Genomic DNA, 20,242 nt, shown 5'->3' with positions numbered 1-20,242 from the left:
TGCTCACTATCTACACTGCTATTTACACCCGTGCTACAGGGGTGTGCAGTGTGCATACCCTACATGGTACCCTAAGTGTAGACGAAGCTTAGGTTAACAAATGTTAGGCTAACATGGAAACATTGGACTGGGCAAAGATGACCCTGAACCAAAACCCCATTTCTGAACATCCTCAAACTTCAGGATTGTCCTAAATATGAACCCAGACCTGAAGTTTGTAAGTGACCATTATATTTACGATGGGTTGAACTAAAATCCAATTCTGAACACCTCTGGTATTTGAAATCTGGATCCTAATTCAAATATCGTAGCTTGAGGCCATGTCAGAAGGAGAGGGTGGAATTTCACAGACAGGTTATTGCTATACTAATGTATTGGATACATTTGTTGTAGGAATCAATTGGGCAAAATCCAAAATATTTTCGTCTTATATTTAAAGTGCATAGCCTCCAGTTCTACCAATCAGAACATACTGGGTTTCAACTCCCATGTTATGAACGAAATTGAGTTTGCTCCCTTGTCCTCTGCAGGCTATTAACCAAATCATTTCTGATAATGTCTTATCTAACTTGTTCTTGAATATGTGAGGTTAATTGTGAAAAAGAATGGTTGTATATTTGTGAACATATATATTTCTCAGTGAAGATGAACCATTTTCAGTTCTATTTGAAATAGACAATGTATTCTGTATCAGTATGCTGGAAAATTGAACATCACTGCACATCTAATCCCTCTCATTCCATATGATTTGGCCAGTAGAGCTATTTCATTTATTATAGGTCCATTAGAGAGAGCACTTCTCAACTCTGTGCTGCAACTGAATTCCTGATCATGGCTTAAAGGGGCATTGTTCATTGATTAGCATTGTGAATATTAATTACAGCCATGTGCACTGTTATGATATCTGTTGATAATTGTATCCTTATTATAGAGTTATCAGACTCAACACTTGAAAAGGCTATATCATTGCTTTTCTAAAGCAACTCTAGCTAAATCTTCTTTTTAATCTCCTAAATTGCAAAACACATCGGTGCTCAGACGAAAGGCAGAAGGCAGAGTAGTGTGACTGTTGTGTAAGCAGTGGTAGAAATATCAGCAAACTAAATTAAAAGCCTCATCTCAATAAATAGTTTGCTTAGTTTAAATTCTCTTTAACTTAATGCAGTATTAATCTTGTAGAATTGCTGCTATCACTAACACTGTTTATAATACAGTAATATTAATTTAGAAAAACAACATAGAAATACCTTAATAATTACCCTCCACTCATGGTACCTTCTTGGCATTTAGCCACTGAAGAATCCAGGGGAGTTCTGTGCTTTGGTCTTTCCAGATTTTATATCAAATATATATTTTACCACATTTGAGTACAGAAGGAACTTTTATGCTTATTCAAGGCTAAATCCTCAGCAGGTATAAACTGTCATAACTCCACTGAAATCATTGAGGTTATGCCAGTTTACATCAGCTGAGAATCTGGCCTTTATTGTGAATTATAATATTATAGGTGGGGCTGGTAGCATCACCTATTATTAAGGTTGACCTACACTTCCCATTAGAAGCCCCATTTTCTGATGCCACAAATGTTGCCAACCTAACCATTTAGGCAGATTTTTTTTAATGTTCGGTATCTGCTTCAACCTGAATTTTTGTGGAAAATTTCAGCCAAAATGTTTCAGCCATTTCTGAAAATGAGGCTAGGGGTAAATATGTTGTTTTGCCCATGTTAAAAAAAATCTGGTGATCTTCTCTTTGATAAGCTCAAATGCTCCATGCCTTGGTGCCAACCTACTATTGCTATCGGTTGCTCCATTAGGAGAGAATATTAATTCTATGCAACCTTAATTCAGCCTCCTTGTTGTTATACATTATGACACAGCCTTTAATTGCATGCTTACATATTATGTTTTCCACAGAAACCCTTTTTCATTCAGTGCACTGGATGAACCTACCCTTGGGATGAATCAGGATTGGGTAGAAAAATTGTTTCTAAGACTGCTGCCTCATTTGTTGCAGAAGTTGGAAGGTGTTCACGGAATGAGCCAGGGGATTGCAGGGAGAGAAAAGATGCTACTCTAAAGAATTGGACCCCATCCCTGCTTCTGCCACATAGTTCATATATGGATATAACTTTTTTGGATGGGGAAAACTGGTAAAACCTATTTTTTGCCATGGAATGTCCATTTTCTGTCCCCGGCTTTTGCATGAGCAGTAACATTGTGATGACAGATATAACCACTCATCACTCCTTCCCCTCCAGTTCCTTTGTATACTTAGGGGGAGTAACTTGCCCTGGTTGTCATGACAACAGCTGCCTTTGATAACTGATTTACCTCAGGCGTCCTGGTACATTATTACAAAGAAGGGTCTCTGGGGAGACTGTAGGGAAAGCAGCCTGACTTTGGCTGGGTGCCTGCTGTGCTCCTCTGACTTTGTACTGTGGTAACTTACACGGTTTCTTTTCTAAGGGTAATTGTTACTTTTCTTTTTTTTAAAAAGGGTTACATGAAAAGTCCAGCTCATTTTCAATTATATTTGTTTATTTGCTTCTTACAAAGTTGGGGCTGTGGCTTTTGTGAATATTTACCTTTTCAAAAAAGCAAGAAATTATAGCTGAGTCGCTACTCAATTTTCTGTTTCACAGTTTCAAAAAAGTAGTTTCCAGTTTGCAGTAAAACTGAAGTTTCATTAAACATGTTTTGTTCTACTACAGTATAATTTAAATATTTTCAATACGTTGGTCAACATGACATTGAGTGGTGAAATATGGAGCTTCATAAAGATAACAATGGCAATAAAATATACTTTGAAGACAACGTTGGTCCGTAAACAACACTATGACAGGGTCTACCAGGCATTTGCTACCCCCATCAGAGACCACACTGCCTTGTTGCACCTTCCCTCCAGGAAGGTATCCTGCTAGAAGGAAAGAACAACAAGTTCAGACTTTAAGTATTGCCTAGTGAGGCCTCCCATGATCAGCTGCAGGCAGAACCAGCAAGAACTGTCCCTCCATCATCTAGAAAGGCCGGAAGCAGACAGAGACCAATCCAGACAAAGACCAGCAGGCCAGATAAAAATGGCTAGCTGCTTCTATTGGGGCCAATTTTGAGTGAAGCCAGGATAGGGAATGAAGACTTTCATTGAACTAATCAAGTTATCCGGCCTGGTCAGGGGCCTAACCTTGAAAATATTTGCTTTCAGTCTCTGTAAAGAACTATTGCTTATATTAAGGACTTTAATGCCCAGTGGCTACTTTGAGTTCAGTGTTAATTTGTTATTTTGTAAACCTCTGGTGAACCAGCTCCATGTAGCACCAGGCTCTGGTGAGCTCTTGCCAAGCACTTAAGGGGAAAACATTCTGCCTATTAAAACAAACAAACAAAAAACAACAAGGAAATTCACCAGCAAAAACTTCATTTAATGTTAGTTAAGGCTGTTTTCATCAATAAACTAAGACATACAAAATTAGGAAATACAAAGTTAAGTATTAAATAGGACTTCAGTAATGGAGTGGAGAGTATGCTTATAAAATTTGTTGCTGACAGCAAGCTGGGAGGGATTGCAAGCACTTTAGAGGAAAGGATTAGAATTCAAAAGGAAGAATTGTTCTGAAATCAATAAAATGAAATCAAGAAAGACATATACTTAGGAATGAAAAATCAAATGCACAAATGCATAATGGGGAATAACTGGCTAGGCAGCAGTACTGCAGAAAAGGAACTGGGAGATATAGTGGGTCACAGATTTAATATAAGTCAATAACATGAGTCAGTTGCAGAAAAGGCTAGTCTTTTGGAGTTTATTAACAGGAGTGTCATAGCTAAGACACGAGATAATTGTCCCATTCTACTTGGCACTGGTGATATCTCAACTAGAGTATTGTCCAGTTTTAGGTAACAAATTTTAAGAAATATGTTGACAAATGGGGGAAAGTTCAGAGGAGAGCAAAAAAAAAAAAAAAAGAGTTAGAAAACATGATTTCTGAAGAAAGGTTAAAAAAATTGGGTATGTTTAGGTTTGAGAAAAGAAGACTGAGGGGGGTACCTGATAAGTGTTCCCTGACTTCTTTATAACAGCTCTTAATATTTTTGATCAGTTGTTCTTCATGTCCACTGAAGGTAGGACAAGAAGTACTCAGGTCAATCTTTAGTAAGAGTCATTTAGGTTCAATATTAGAAAGTTTTTCCTAACTGTAAGGATAGTTATGTACTTGAACAAGTTACCAAGGGAGATTGTGGAATTCCTGTCACTGGAGGGTTTTAACAACAGTTTAGACAAACACCTGTCAGGGATGGTCTAGGTATACTTGGTATTGCATAGGTGTGAGGGAATGGACTAGATCACATGTGTCAAACTCAAGGCCCGCGGGCCACATCCGGCCCGCCATACAATTATATCCGGCCCGCGAAATCGTTTTATATATCTGTTTTTAATGGCCCTGTGATATGACGCCCCAATAACACACACTACAAATCCCATGATGCAGTGCAATTGCCGCCAACGGCAAGCCGCGGTTCAAGTTCGCGGTCTGTTGATGTATACAACGCTAATATCAAATCAAAGCTAGACCCCAACAATGGCCAAGAGAAAAATTGATTCTGAAAACCGAGGCTTTCAAAGCCGGTGGGAGAATGAGTATATGTTTACTGAAATTGCAGGTAAACCAGTGTGTCTCCTTTGCGGGAGTAATATCGCTGTAATGAAGGAGTATAACCTAAGACGGCACTACGAGACGAAACATGAGAACAAATTCAAAAACCTGAGCGCAGGACAGAAGCTACAAAAGGTAGAGGAGTTGAAGAAGAATTTGATATCCCAGCAGACGTTTTTCACCAAAGCAAAATCACAAAGTGAAGCTGCTGTGAAAGCAAGTTTCATTGTGGCCGAAGAGATCGCCAAATCAGGACGGCCGTTTACCGAGGGGGAATTCGTAAAGAATTGTATGATGAAAGTGTGCGACGTCCTTTGTCCAGATAAAACGCGAGCGTTTGCAAATGTAAGCCTCAGCAGAAACACTGTTGCTAATCGGGTTTGTGAGATGGCGACTGATTTGAAAACACAGTTGATTGAAAGAGCAAAAGATTTTGTTGCATACTCCCTTGCCGTGGATGAAAGTACTGACGCGACTGACACTGCACAGCTGGCGATATTTATCCGTGGTGTGGATTCCAATTTGTGCGTAACAGAGGAAATACTGGACATTAAATCGATGCACGGGACAACGAAAGGAGAAGACATCTTTGGAAATGTATTTCAAAGTGTAACCGACATGAAACTGCCGTGGGAAAAACTCGTTGGACTTACAACAGATGGCGCACCTGCTATGTGTGGTGAAAAAAATGGACTGGTGGGAAGGATGCGCTCAAAGATGCGGGAGGAGAACTGTGCCGGTGAGTTGACAGTGTATCACTGCATCATACACCAGGAATCGCTGAGTGCTAAAGTCCTAAAAATGGATCATGTGATGAACACTGTAACACAAACCGTCAACTTTATCAGAGCCCACGGTTTAAATCACCGCCAATTCCAGTCTTTTCTGCGGGAAATAGATAGCGAGTTTGGCGATATGCCATATCATACGGAGGTCCGGTGGCTAAGTCGGGGAAAAGTTCTCAAAAGACACTTTGAGCTGCGAGAGGAAATCTGCCAGTTCATGGACAGTAAGGGGAAAGACTGCACAGTTCTGCGGGATGAAAAGTGGAAATGTGAGTTGGCGTTCCTGGCTGACATAACGTCGCATCTTAGCGCTTTAAACCTTCAACTCCAGGGACGGGAGCACATAATAACCGATATGCATGATGCAGTGAAGGCATTTCAAGTGAAGCTGCACTTATGGGAGACACAAATGCACCAATGCAACTTGTCTCACTTTCCCTGTTGCCAAGTAATACGGAACCAAGAAAGTGCCACAGTTTTCCCAAATGCCACCTTTGCTGAAAAACTCAGCGCGCTGCGCACTGAGTTCGCACGGCGCTTCAGTGACTTTGAGGCACAGAAAAGTAACTTCGAGCTGCTTCGCAACCCATTTGCAGTCGATGTGGAAACCGCACCTGTAGAAATGCAGATGGAGCTGATAGAACTGCAATGTAACGGGACACTGAAGGCAAAGTACGACACTGCGGGGCCAGCACAGTTCACTCGCTTCATTCCTGAAGCGATGCCGCAGCTCCGCCAACATGCGGCTCGAATCCTGTCCATGTTTGGCAGCACATATCTGTGCGAGCAGCTGTTCTCTGTGATGAAAATTAACAAAACGTCACACAGGAGTCGCCTCACTGATGAACACCTGCAATCGATCCTGAGAATCTTCACAACACAGAACCTAACCCCAAACATAAACGAACTTGTTGCAAAGAAAAGACTCCAAGTATCAGGCTCTGACTAAATAGGACAAGAAAATGGAATGTTATGATTTGTTATGATTATACTTTTGCTTTAAATTCAATTTTTTATTTATATTTTCAGATTTGTTAATATTCCAGCATGTACAGATTTTGAATGTATTGTATTGACAGGATATTTTTTTATGAAGAGCAAAATATTTTAAGTTGAAATGTATTTATTTTGGAATGATATCCTGTATTTTGGTTCATATTAATGGTTAAAAAACATAAATATTTAGTCTGTTAAATAAATGGTTATACTGTTCGGCCCGCGAGTTTTGAGTTTTGGCCCCCTGTGCAATTGAGTTTGACACCCCTGGACTAGATGATCTCTTGAGGTCTCTTCCTGCACTACATTTTCATGATTCTTTGAAAAGTCTGTGAAGTCAAGTACTTTCAACTAAGAAAATGTCAGAATGAACATTGCCCATACAATGATTGTTTGGAGCTCTTGTACACATGCATTATGATACAGCCTTTAATTACATGAGCTCTTTTTTTTTTTTCATAAGACCTCTGGTTCATTTAGTGCCTAGGAAGCGCCTACTCTGGGGATGAATTGGGGTTGCTAAAGGGAAGTTATCATTGTACAAGGGCCCTTATGTTTAAGGCTTTTCCTACACTCACCTTTATGTCTTCCACATACTGTAATAGTATTAGCACCCAGTTTTGAAATACGGTGTAACGTGAGAAGCCACACTTTTAAATAAAGGATTTATCCTAGCAGTAATAGAATTTTCTTCTACTGCAGAAAGATGATCTATTAGTCTAAACATATCCATGCATATTACGTAAATAAAGTTAATCAGAAGCTGCATTTTATAATTTGTTTAGCCTTGCAATAAGCAAGGTGAAGAGTAATTTATGTAGAGTTATCTGTGCTTAACAGACATTGACCATTGACAGTAAATTCACAAATAAAGGACTTTCTTTAGATTTAATATTTTTTATGCCATCTCTTCAATGGAGGAGGAGATTTAGCTGTAGCTGCCTCAGAGAACTAAGTGGTTGTAGGGGCCAGTTTACATCATTACCACCTCTGACATTACATCCTACCGGAAAAGTTCAGAAATCCCAATACTTGACATTGATTGTGTCTCCTTAGAAAAATCACCTCTCTATATAAATCTTTAAAGGATCTGTTGAGGTGCTATTTCACCCTTTAGTTGGCAAATGCATAGATATATGCTGAGCTAAATACCATCCAAAATGCTTTTATTGGTTCTTTTAAACTAGAAGTTAGGAAAGGATTAACTTTGCTGCCAGGACTAATTGTGGCATTGCTAAATGCAGTACAGGAATCATTATTTTCTTTGGTACCTACACAGGTATTGATATTAGCATCTAGTTACATTACTTTTATGGCATTGTAGCTACCTTTGATCATTCACTCTTTATGGAGATTATAGACTCCGATTGTGAGGCTGTCGCAATAGCTGGAAATAATGAAAAATGTCCAAGACAGCCCTAATATAGATTATTTATACTGGAAGAAGAAAATAATTGTTCCTTTCAATCAGTGGAGAATATGACAGTTATTTCAACGCATTTGTAACATCCAGTGACAACATTTAAAGTAGTAGGACTTGATCCTAATAGGCTTCCCTAAACTTTCTTCCTCTTGTTTCCGTTCTTTTGTACCAAACTGATTCAGCATTGTGCTTTTTTTCTATTGGCAGATTTTCTTTTGTAATAGAAAATGTATCTATTTGTATGTATATACACTGTTGGACTATCATATATATACACAGAGGTATATGTACATTTATAATCAGGTTATATAAATATAGAGAAACAAATTTCTTTTTAAGAAAGTTTAATGAAAATGCTTCATACCATTTTTCAGAGTGAGATAGAGTTTCAACTAGGTCCACATAAAATGGAGTTGCTAATGTGCTAACGGTATATTTCAAATACTATGGTTCAGAGTCTCAGCTGGTGTACATTGGTGTAGCTCCACTGACATCAATCAGAGTCTGTCTCTGTATCTTGAAATATTACAGATTGTAGGAAGTCTGTATTCATGATGTTTTAAGTAATTGAGTAGGGAAAATACATGCGTGTCTTTCTTTTGGACTAGAGCAATACAATTTTGATTGGTAAACTGTGTTAAATTGCTTTAGAGAAATAAATTTCATAAGACTACTTGCACCCTTACATACTGTATGTGTTGTCTTAAATATATAATATGACATAATTGTTAGACAAAATAAACTAGGAGTAAAATTATATACAGTAAGTGTTGGCCAATAACGTAAAAATATCAACTACTAATTTCAAATGTTAATAATAATCCAACCACTTTGCACTAGCAGAAATAGTTTGAAGGGAAAGAAATGAGAATACTGCTATATTAAAAGTGTGAAGCTGACACACACAGTACCCTCTAAAGTATCTCAAGGCTTTTTTCTATGTCTTCTATGCTCCGATGATTTTTTCATTATGTGCTGTCAGATGAAAGGCGTTTCTAATTTTCACAGATTACATTAATTGAATTTGCAGTGCACATCTTTTACATTTAGCAACTCACCAGTGTAGTGCTATAGAATTATTAAAATACTGTAGATTATAGCAATTTAAAAGCTATCAAACTGTATTGTGTCTGGCCCTTTTAAACCACTTGCAAAGATAGTTCAAAATGTTTACATAGGTGTGGTGATAATGAAGTGAACATTCGTTGTGGTGCTTCTAATATCATGTGGAATGTATCCCAACATTGAAAAAGCAATAGTACAACAATTCAAAGTATATAATATATGATATCTATGTAATCGTTTTTCCACTTAATATAAGCAAAGTGTGTATTCATCATATTGAATGCACTATGACACTTTAGCAGTTGATGCTTGAAAATGTAAGCTGGTGGTTTGCACACATGCAAACCCACCTCTATTCAGCAAAACACTTAAGCACATGTTTAAGTCCCATTGACCTTAATTGGACTTAAGCACATATTTAGTTATCCATGTGCGTAAGTGCATTGCTGGATTGGGGACACACAGAGAGAAATTGTTAAAAGATGTTAAATAGTAATTGTATATGTAACAGTTTTGTTTTCTATAATGTTTGTTTCAGGCTGACAAGAAAGAAAAGAGTAATGCCCTGAATATTGCAATAGATAATATGTGCAAGACGACAAGAAACCTTCGCAGACAGGTAAAGAGCTTGGGGACAAAAAGATGGGAAAGCAGATTTATCTAAATATTATTTTTCCTGCTTTTGATATCATTATAATTTTTAAAAAAGAGAGGACTTCTCATTCAGAGTATTTATAATGTTGTCATCACCCTGCAAAGATCTAAGATTATGAATAAGGCCCCAGAAGTGGATCTGGGTGCATATATACTGTGACAAAGTTCTGTCCTTGACTCCGTGGGTTCTGCATTTCCTGACAGATTTTTGCTAGCCTCAGAGGCTCACTGTGACCCTCCACATAGCCCTTCTCTCTCTAGAGGCAAGGGTCACAGTCTACTGAGCCATTTTCATCATAAGCCAGCAAGGGAGGTGAGGAGAAACAACCCTCCCTCACACAGTCTCTGTTGTCTCCCAGTATCAGTGATTAATCAGGGAGGGGAGGGGGAGCCCGGGCCCGCCCTCTACTCCGGGCTCCAGCCCAGGGACCCTAAACTTAGCAGCTATGAAAGCTGACTTTTTGAAAATAGGGCATGTACAATTCCCTGGGCTACTTCCCCACAGCAGCCCCCCCTCAATATCTTCTTCACAATTACCTCAAGGCCTCCTTCCTTGCACCTGATATGGATTCATACTACTTCATTCCTCCAACAGCACAGCTCCCTCCTATAGCTCCTGACACCCACACCTCACTGACTAACTGGGAGGCTTTTAACTAGTTCCAGCCAGTCCTTGATTGGCTTCAGGTGTCCCAATCAATCTAGCTGTCTCTCCTGCCTTCTAGAAGGATCTTAATTGGTCCCAGGTGTCTTGATTAACCTGGAGCAACTGCCATTTGGTTACTATGGTACCAGGGATTTGTTTAGTCTGGGGCTAACATACCTGTTCCTCACTACTTTACTGTAGCCATCTGGCTTGTCTCATTACATATCCCCCCCCCCCTCTGCTCAACACCATAGAGTTGGGCAACTTGGGATGCCAGGCAATGTGCTTGTGACAGACAATCAGCATTGCCATGGTGGCATCCAGCCCTGTGCCGTATGCAGAACTGGAACGGTTGGAGGGATAAGAACCACCTGGTGACCCTTGCGTTCTTTTCCTTATTCCGCTGTATCCACTGGAGGGGTGCATGGTCCATCGCAAGAGTAAATTGCCGGCCTAAGAGGTAATAGTGCAGTGTCTCCATGGCCCATTTGATAGCAAGGCATTCTCTCTCAACTACGCGTATTTCTGTTCTCTTGGGAGAAGCTTTCTGCTTAGGTAGAGGATTGGATTCCTCTTCTCCCACCATTTGCGACAGAACTGCTCCCAACCCCACCTCGGAAGCATCTGTTTGTAAGATAAATCCCTTGTTAAAATCCAGGGTCATTACAGAGTGCCGTCCGAAGGTCTATGAATGTCCACTCTGCTGCATCGGTCCACTTCACCATGTCTGGACCTCGGGCCTTCACCAGGTCTGTTAGGGGACTTGCCCTAGTGGCGAAATGGGGAATAAAACGTCGGTAGTAGCCTACCATGCCTAGGAACGCACGTACCTGCTTCTTTCGTGTCAGCTGGGGCCAGTTTTCAATCGCCTCTAGCTTATTCATTCGGGGCTTCACTATGCCCCTCCCTACAATATATCCCAGGTAGCTAGCCTCTGCTACCCTATGGCGCATTTAGCGGGATTAGCAGTGAGGCCAGCCCACCTTATGGTGCGCAGTACTGCCTCAACTTTCTCCAAGTGGGTTCCCCAGTCTGGCATATGGATGATGACATCATCTAAGTATGCGGCTGCATAACTAGTATGGGGGCACAGCAGCTTATCCATGAGGCACTGGAATGTGGCCAGGGCCCCATGTAGCCCAAAAGGGAGGATGGTGTACTGGAATAGCCCGTCCGGGGTGGAGAACGCTGTCTTTTCTTTAGCTTCTTTGGTCAGGGGAATCTGCCAATACCCTTTTGTCAGATCCAGTGTAGTCAAAAATCGAGCACCACCCAGTCGGTCAACCAGTTCGTCGATGCGTGGTATGGGATATGCATCGAATTGGGATACTTCATTCAGTCGGCGAAAGTCATTACAGAATCTCATGGTACCGTCAGCTTTAGGCACTAGAACAATTGGACTGCACCACTGACTGTAAGATTCTTCAATAACACCTAATTCTAACATTTTCTTTACTCCAGCCTTGATTTCTTCTCTTTTAGCTGCTGGGATTCAGTAGGGTCTCAATGTTACCTTGGCTCCAGGGATCGTGCAGATATGGTGATAGGTCTCAGACGTCCGCCCTGGTTTTGTAGAGAACACATCTTGGTTGCGATTAATCATGTCGGCTGCCTCGATCTTTTGGATCGGCGTCAAGTCGGGTGATATCCTCACTTGCTCATGTAAGTTATCCTCCTGGGGAAGGGTCTCCTGGGTGACTAAGCATGCCTCTCGATCATGCCAAGGTTTTAGAAGATTGATGTGGTAAATTTGCTCCGGTTTCCTGCGGCATGGCTGCCGCACCTTATAGTTTATCTCTCCCATGGCTTCGATCACTTTGTAGGGTCCCTGCCACTGGGCCAACAGCTTACTTTCTGCTGTGGGCACCAGGACCATCACTCGATCCCCTGGTTGGAACCGTCGAAGCTTTGCTTGGCGGTTATAATGGGTTCGTTGGGTTTCCTGTGCTTTCTCCAAGTGTTCCCGTACAATGGGTGTAACTTGGGCTATCCGACCCCTCATCTGTAGTACATGCTTGACTATGTTCCTTCCGAGATTTGGCTCCTCTTCCCAGGCTTCTCTGGCTATATCCAATATGTCCCGGGGGTGGCGCCCGTATAGTAGTTCGAACAGAGAGAAACCTGTGGAGGCTTGTGGGTCTTCCCGTAAGGCAATAGAGTATCCCAATCTTTCCGATTCCAGCTCACCACTTTCCTGATCATGGCCTTGATGGTCCTATTGAACCTTTCCACAAGGCCGTCTGTTTGTGGGTGGTATACAGAGGTCCGTAGGGCTTGTACATGGAGCAATGAACAGAGATCTTTTATCAACTTGGATACGAAAAGTGTCCCTTGATCAGTCAGTATCTCCTTGGGTAGCCCAACTGGGAAAAGATCTGTACTAGCTCCTTAGCTATTGTCTTGGAAGCCGTGTTGCGTAGCGGGACGGTTTGCAGGTGTCGGGTTGCATAGTCTAGTACAACAAGCACATGTTGGTGGCCCCTAGATGTTTTCTCTAGGAGCCCAATCAGATCCATGGCTATGCGTTCAAATGGTACCTCTATTATTGGAAGAGGTATCAAAGGGGCCCTCAAGTGCGGGCGAGGACTATGTAGCTGACACTCTGGACAAGAGGTGCAGTAACGCCAAACATCTTCATGTACTCCTGGCCAGAAGAACCTCCGCAGGATCCATGCCTGGGTTTTCTCTACCCCTAGGTGTCCTCCAAACAGGTGACTGTGGGCGAGGCTCAGTATGGCTTTTTGATGTTTTCGTGGCACCAGAAGTTGATGCATCTCCTGCTCCTGCATTTGCACCATGTGATACAGGAGATCTTTCTTCACATAAAGTAAGGTCCTGGACCCCGGACCTTCCCCTCCACTGGTATCCCATCTATCTCAGCCACCTCTTTCCTGACGTTATCATATCTAGGGTCCTCTGCCTGGTATCGCCCGAAAGTCTCTCTCCCGGGACTAACCTGTCTGAGCTCCCAGGGACCAGCTTCTGCTTTTTCCAGCGGCTCACTGCTGTCATGGCAGGGGCCAGCCTCTGGCTCATCTTCCATGGTGGTAGTTTCTCTGATGGCTGCTCGTGTCCCTCTGCCTGCTAGGGCGGTCTTCTGGCCCTGGGTGAGGATCCGGGTTCCCAAGGCCTTCACAGCCTTCCTCTCTTTTTTTGTCTTCCGGGCCTTTTGGGGGGCTGGGAATAGATCCTGAGAAATCTCAGTGAACGTTGGGGGTTGACATTCCCCCAATGATGAGTTGCTGCCATCAGGGTCCCCACTTCCCTCCAATCTCTCCGCGGGGAGTAAATTATCAAACCCTGGATAGTCCCTCCCAATGACTACAGGATATGGAAGTTTAGGAACCACGCCCACTGTCACCTCAATGGGGTTCCCCTGAACCTCTGTCTCCACTGGGATGGTGGGGTAATGGCTCACGGCCCCATGCACACACGTCACTGCTACATGTTTGGCTTGTAGCAGCTGGCTACTTTTTACCTGCTTACCCAATATAAGGGTGATAGCACTCCCCGAGTCCACAAGCGCTGTAGTCTCTGCTCCATTTATCTTCACCGGCCTGGTGTAGTTATGTGGGGCTAATGCGACAGTGCAAGGTGGATAAGGGAGCACAGGATCTCCCAATCCCCCAAGTTGCATTGCATAGACTCCTCAGTGCTGGGACACTGTGCTGCTATGTGTCCCCACTCCCCACATGCATAACATCTATAATTGTTTCTAATCACTCCCCTATCACTGAGGTTAGGGGGTTTAGTCCCAGGGTTCCCCCCACTCAGGCCAATCCCTTCCTTCTGAGGTCCCCGCTTTTTTTCAGCCCCTGCCTTCCTCCACCTAGGACTCCCCAGGGGTTTGGCTGTCCCACCTTCCAGGGTTGGGGTCGGGTGCTTGCTTCGAAAGGGGCCTTCCTTGGGTAGTCGGGTCAGTTCCCTGGCTGTCATGTGTCTTTCTACCAGCATGATCATCTCATCATAGGTGGATGGATCGTTCTGGCCTACCCATTTGCAGAGATCTGGTGGCAGTCCTCGCATGTAATGGTCCATGACCAGGGTTTCCAAAATCTCCTCCGGGCTGTAACCACTTCCACGCGAGGTGTATGAGGTTGAATAGCGGGGACCTCAGGGGTTTGTTCTCCTGGTACTTCCACTCCATGAACCTCTGGGACCTTACCGCTGCTGTCACCCCTGATCGTGCTAGGATCTCTGCCTTCAGTTGGGTGTAGTCAGTGGCATCTGTGGCAGACAAGTCAAAGTAGGCCTTTTGGGCCTCTCCGCACAAAAAAGGGGCGAGAATGCTGGCCCACTGCTCCTGGGGCCACGTCTCACGCTGAGCAGTCCTTTCGAATGAGAGGAGATATGCCTCTACATCATCTTCTGACGTCATCTTTGGCAGACAACCAGTGGCCCTCAGGGTTCGCGTCCCATCTACTCCCCGGGCCTGGGTGGTGAGGATCTTTAGCTGGTCCACTACCTCTCGCAAGAGGACACGATCTTGGGTTGCCTGGACCATTAATAATTGATTGGTTTCTTGCTCTAGCTGCATAGACTCCTGTTGCGCCTTTGCCTGAACCCGGGTGGCCTCCTGCTGGGCTGCAGTGGCTTGTACCAGAGCTCTTACCACCTCCTCCATTGTGATACAAAGCAAACCAAAAAAACAAACAAACCCAAAAACAAATCCAAAACCCCAGTGCAATTTTTTTTTCTTTTCTTTTTTTTAAAACCTGTTTCTTCCGCCATGCTGTGAATGATGATCCCACTTTGACTCCAGTTGTGACAAAGTTCTGTCCTTGACTCCATGGGTCCTGCATTTCCTGACAGATTTTTGCTAGCCTCAGAGGCTCACTGTGACCCTCCACATAGCCCTTCTCTCTCTAGAGGCAAGGGTCACAGTCTACTGAGCCATTTTCATCATAAGCCAGCAAGGGAGGTGAGGAGAAACAACCCTCCTTCACACAGTCTCTGTTGTCTCCCAGTATCAGTGATTAATCAGGGAGGGGCAGGGGGAGCCCGGGCCTGCCCTCTACTCCGGGCTCCAGCCCAGGGACCCTAAACTTAGCAGCTATGAAAGCTGACTTTTTGAAAATAGGGCGTGTACAATTCCCTGGGCTACTTCCCCACAGCAGCCCCCACTCAATATCTTCTTCACAATTACCTCAGGGCCTCCTTCCTTGCACCTGATATGGATTCATACTACTTCATTCCTCCAACAGCACAGCTTCCTCCTATAGCTCCTGACCCCCACACCTCACTGACTAATTGGGAGGCTTTTAACTAGTTCCAGCCAGTCCTTAATTGGCTTCAGGTATCCCAATCAATCTAGCTGTCTCTCCTGCCTTCTAGAAGGGACTTAATTGGCCACAGGTGTCTTGATTAACCTGGAGCAACTGCCATTTGGTTACCATGGTGCCAGGGATTTGTTTAGTCTGGGACTAACATACCTGTTCCTCACTACTTTACTGTAGCCATCTGGCCTTGCCCCATCACAATACATATAAAGTATATGCATATAAATGTATCATTTTTTTCAGAAATTTGCTTATTATGGCATTTGGAAATTTGCAGTAATTTTATGAAATTTTGTACAGGATTGATGAAATTTCACATATATTATTCTTGTCTATCTGAATTTTGCCCAAAAAACAAATCCTGAAAAGCCATTTTTGCTTGAAAATTAATACTTACGAGCTGTGTAAGAACTGCTTGACGAGAAGGTTAATGGTGCTGTCTACTTCGTGACCACATTGGGTGGAGGAATAAGGCTTGAGCTGAAAGGCATGAAATCTTGAGTTTTATTCCTACCTGTGCCAATATGTGGCTTTAATAATTCTTTTCAATTATAGCACATGACAAACATAAATTATGCCTCACAATGCTTCTGTGAAGTGGATAAAAATAATTACTCTCTGGTTTGTTTCTGCAGTTTTCATAAGGTGTTTCAGGCTCTACAGGAGCAAATGAAATATGGAATTAGGACTTCTCCAGTAGCTGGTTTTTGGTCCATATGGCTCAACTGGCAAGATCAGGGCCATAGTGTGCTCTGTCCCACGAGTAATGAAATATTCTAGTGTTCTACAGATTCCATCACTTTGGTGCTTCAACTTCACACAAAATTTAATGGCGGTGACACAGTAAAGTTATGTTTGAAACTAGCTTTAATAAGTGATAGGTGATGTAGAACAGTGGTTCTCAAACTTGGGCCGCCGCTTGTTCAGGAAAAGCCCCTGGTGTGCCAGGCAGATTTGTTTACCTGCCGAGTCCGCAGATTCGGCCGATCGCAGCTCCCACTGGCCACGGTTCACCACTCCAGGCCACTGGGAGCTGCAGGAAGGGTGGCCAGCACGTCCCTCGGCCCGCACCGCTTCCTGCGGCCCCCATTGGCCTGGAGCGGCGAACCGCGGCCACTGGGAGCCGCGATCGGCCGAACCTGAGGAAACAGCAGGTAAACAAACCGGCCTGGCCCGCCATGGGCTTTCCCTGAACAAGCAGCGGCCTTAGTTTGAGAACCACTGATGTAGAACACAGCGCATGTGTCCTTCATAGACACATTGGTCCAGTCACCAGCTAGCTGGTAGGACATCATGAGCCATCCCACAAACCCAACTTCAGTGAAAAACAAGATAGGGAAGGCCAGATTCAAAAGTGGGTGTATCTCATTTTGGAATTGTATATTCTAAGAATTTCTAAACATGTCAAAATATTTTAAAATATTTCCTGTGGCTTTTATTTATTATGTGTATATGTGTACAGTGCCATAGATATTCATGGCACTTTTATCATTTAGTTACTTGTGTGCAGTGTATCCTAGATGAATGCTTCCCTCACTAGCAGAGCTGTATAGGCTTTAAGTAAGCAATTGATGGCACACTGATTCCAATGTCTCCTGCTATGTATCTTGAAATATTGCCAGTGTTAATACTCCCATCCCAGCTCTTTCCCATTGTACTTGTGGATGATCTGTTGTGCTTTGCACAGATGTTTTGCCTATGGTTATTTTTTTAGTTATTTTCTGGAAGGGATCTTAGGGCAGATGTTCCCATGTGTGTCCCCTTCTCCTATCTACTGATAGGTTTTCTGCACACACTGCAGATTTCATTGCCAATGTCCTTTTGAAACAGGGAAAAGAGATTCCCTCACTAATAATTACTCTGTTTATTTCAGTCTTTTGCCAATGTTGCAAGTGAAAAAGCAGTTTTCCACACTCATCACAACATTGGTTCTAATAGCATCACACACACACATGCTGAGATTCCTTCTTTACCTTCTGAGGACAGTATAAACTATACTTTTCCATATGTTCATTTTTGCCTCCTCTGATGCTTCAGTAACCAAATCCAAATCCTTCATAAGGGGAAAACCTTACACCTTAAACAACATCAACAAAAAAGTTTGCCAAAAGTCACCCTTTCTCTGCTTCCTGCTTATGGTGTCTGCAACATCTTTCCTTTTCGTTGTGTAATATGATACGTTTACTGTCCCAGTAACAATCACTACCATGATTGTGCCTGCTCTTCTTTGTCTGCTTGCCTTTCTGCCAATATTATAATGTAGTTCATGGGGTTCTGCCTCATAGACGGTAAGAGTTAGAAACAGATCCCTTAAGTATAGAAAAAATTGTTTGCTATGATCATATTGAAGAGAAATTGATATTGCTTTAGACACCACAAAATAATTTTTCTGGACTTTGCCTTTCAGTCTTTTTCCCTTCCTTTCTCTTCACCTTTTTATCCCTTTCCTTGTTTTTGCATGATTTTGTTTCCTTTCTTTGTGTGGTGCTATAAGAATTATGTTTCTAAAACCCAAGCGCCATATATAACTCAGCAAAAGTAAAACACAGCAACAATATTTCATAGTTTTTATACACCACAACAAAAGGCATGGCTGTGGCTCTGTTCTCTTAAAGTAATTGTTTCATTTTGCTGAATTTCAGGACAGAGAGTTCCTCAGAACCACAGTATAGCAAGAACTAAAAACTCCATATATGAAAGATTAATTAAGCCAATCAATCAATAAACAGCTAAAGAGAAGAGTTATGCAACGAGATAAAATAAAGTATTGATTAGAAAGCTGGCTTTAACTTTCTGGATGCTGTAGATATGTTATGCATCAACGGGATTATTACAGTACCTATTCCTAAAATGGAACTTTGATGAAACTCTGTATGGATGCAGAGATCTGTGTTATGTGGGACTGGATCTTAGTATGCAATGTGGCATTTGTGGTGTTCTTGTACAGCATCACATGATAGCATGAACTGTGCACGTATTAAAATATTGTCTGACAAGCTCTAAAGGGCTTGCTCCTGCAATGCTGAAGTCAGTGGGAGATTTGCCTGTGAATTGAATAGGTGCAGAATCAGGCTCTCCTGTGAATGCATTAGTTCAATGCAAGTGAAATGCAGTAAAATGAGTGAAATTTAAGAAATACACACATTTTTAGATGGCATGCTTGATTTGGCCGTTACCTGATCCAAAACAAATCTGTCAGAGAAAATGAAACAGCATTCATGGATACAGAGCTGCCGTGGCTTTTTTATGTTAGTATTGTAATGAAATTTGGCAAGTTCAGGACCTCTCCCTTCATAAAGAAAATAATAAAGTAGATTGGCATGTATTTAATTGGAATAGCAATGTCTTAGACCCTAATCCTACAAAGGCATACAGACATGCTTAATTTTAAAGAGATGAGTAGATCCACTGACTTCAATTGCACTACCCACATGAATGAAGTCAAGCATGTGCTTTTGCAGGATAGGGGTCTATATGTATTTTGTTCTTGTTGTTGAAACTCTTACTCTCCCTTTCTGAGTTGTTGAATTGGAGAATAAACAAATGTAGGTAGGTGTTGGATGTGCAAATGGATACTCTAATACCTCATTGGGATCTGATAAGCTGGGCCCCTATGGGCATGTTGACACTGCACATCAAGGCTACCTCTACACTATGCACTGATTGTGGCGGCGTGTAGTGTATGTGTAGCTACACATTAAAATGAAAAGCAGGCTGCATCCACGCTGTGGTATGTAGTTATATGTGTCAGTGAAAGGCTTTGATGGGGGGAAGCAATAGGGAAAGTTTTCAGAAGCTCCCTGCTACCAGATTCTTTCTGGGGAAAGCCACCAGAAGCCTTTCCTGTTTCCAGACTCTTTTTAAGTAGCGGAAGAAGGCTCTGGCAATGGGGAGACAGTGTTGGGTGACCAGATGTCCTGATTTTATAGGGACAGTCCTGATATTCGGGACTTTGTCTTATATAGGGGCTTATTACCTCCCACCCCCACCCCGATTTTTCACACTTGCTATCTGGTCATCCTAAGGCAGTGGGACACTGCATGGCTAAAAAGAGCAGTGGAGATGGGGAGACACAGCTTAGGCAAGAAGAGAGTCATGTAGGTGAGTACTTAGGTACATACCCACATCCTTCAGGCATGTTTTTACTTGCCTAAGCTGTGTCTTGCCAGCTACACTGCTGTTTATAGGTGTGCTGGGGTCAACCCGAGTATGTACACTACATGCCGCCAAAATAAGTATGCAATGTAGACGTATTCTACACCAGGGGACTGTGGAACTTGGGCTTGTGGACTCAGTGTTTCCAAGCACAAGCTTGAGCAGTCCCACTGCATTGTAAACCTGTGTGTACAATTCCTGGACCCATGATTCACAGCCATGATAATGGGTCCATGCTGCACTAGGCAGACCTTCTGACTGGGGTCTGTGGCTTGATCTGCATCCATGCTGCAGAATGACAGGGCTTAGACCCAAGTCACAGCAGGACTTGAGTTCTGATCCTCCCCCCGTAGCAGGGTCCTAGGACCTGAGTCATGAGTGCTTCCTGAACCGGATCAGACTGATTTGTGTGTGGAAGGAAGAGGGGCTTGGGCTAAAACCTGAATCAGAGCCAGGGTTTAGTGTGCAGTGTAGACATTATGTCTGTGCAGCATCCCATTGATTTGGGATTGTATAATGTATATTATGTGATAAGCTAGTTTCAAATAGATTGCAAAAAGTTCTAAAAATGGCTTGAACAACATT

General features: G+C 42.7%; 2 protein-coding genes across 18 annotated transcripts in view; both read left to right on the top strand.

The window, feature by feature from the left end:
* Positions 1-20,242, top strand: part of CTNNA3 (catenin alpha 3) — a 939,042-nt gene that overhangs the window by 489,738 nt on the left and 429,062 nt on the right. For all 17 annotated transcript variants that reach the window (XR_010589482.1, XM_065553430.1, XM_065553429.1 and 14 more), the window contains one exon: positions 9,462-9,542. Coding sequence is in view for 16 of the 17 variants with exons in the window: in XM_065553430.1 (XP_065409502.1) it covers positions 9,462-9,542 (81 nt within the window). In the remaining variant the exon portion in view is untranslated. The remainder of the gene's footprint in view (positions 1-9,461; positions 9,543-20,242) is intronic.
* LOC135972890 (general transcription factor II-I repeat domain-containing protein 2A-like) lies at positions 4,344-6,710 on the top strand. Its single transcript, XM_065553444.1, has one exon. It carries the CDS (start codon positions 4,580-4,582, stop codon positions 6,386-6,388), a length of 1,809 nt encoding a protein of 602 aa, XP_065409516.1. The 5' UTR covers positions 4,344-4,579; the 3' UTR covers positions 6,389-6,710.

This window comes from Chrysemys picta, chromosome 7 (assembly GCF_011386835.1).
Source record: "Chrysemys picta bellii isolate R12L10 chromosome 7, ASM1138683v2, whole genome shotgun sequence".
Taxonomy (NCBI): domain Eukaryota; kingdom Metazoa; phylum Chordata; order Testudines; family Emydidae; genus Chrysemys; species Chrysemys picta.
The sequence above is the reverse complement of the archived record's forward strand: the minus strand, read 5'-3'. Positions and strand labels throughout refer to the sequence as shown.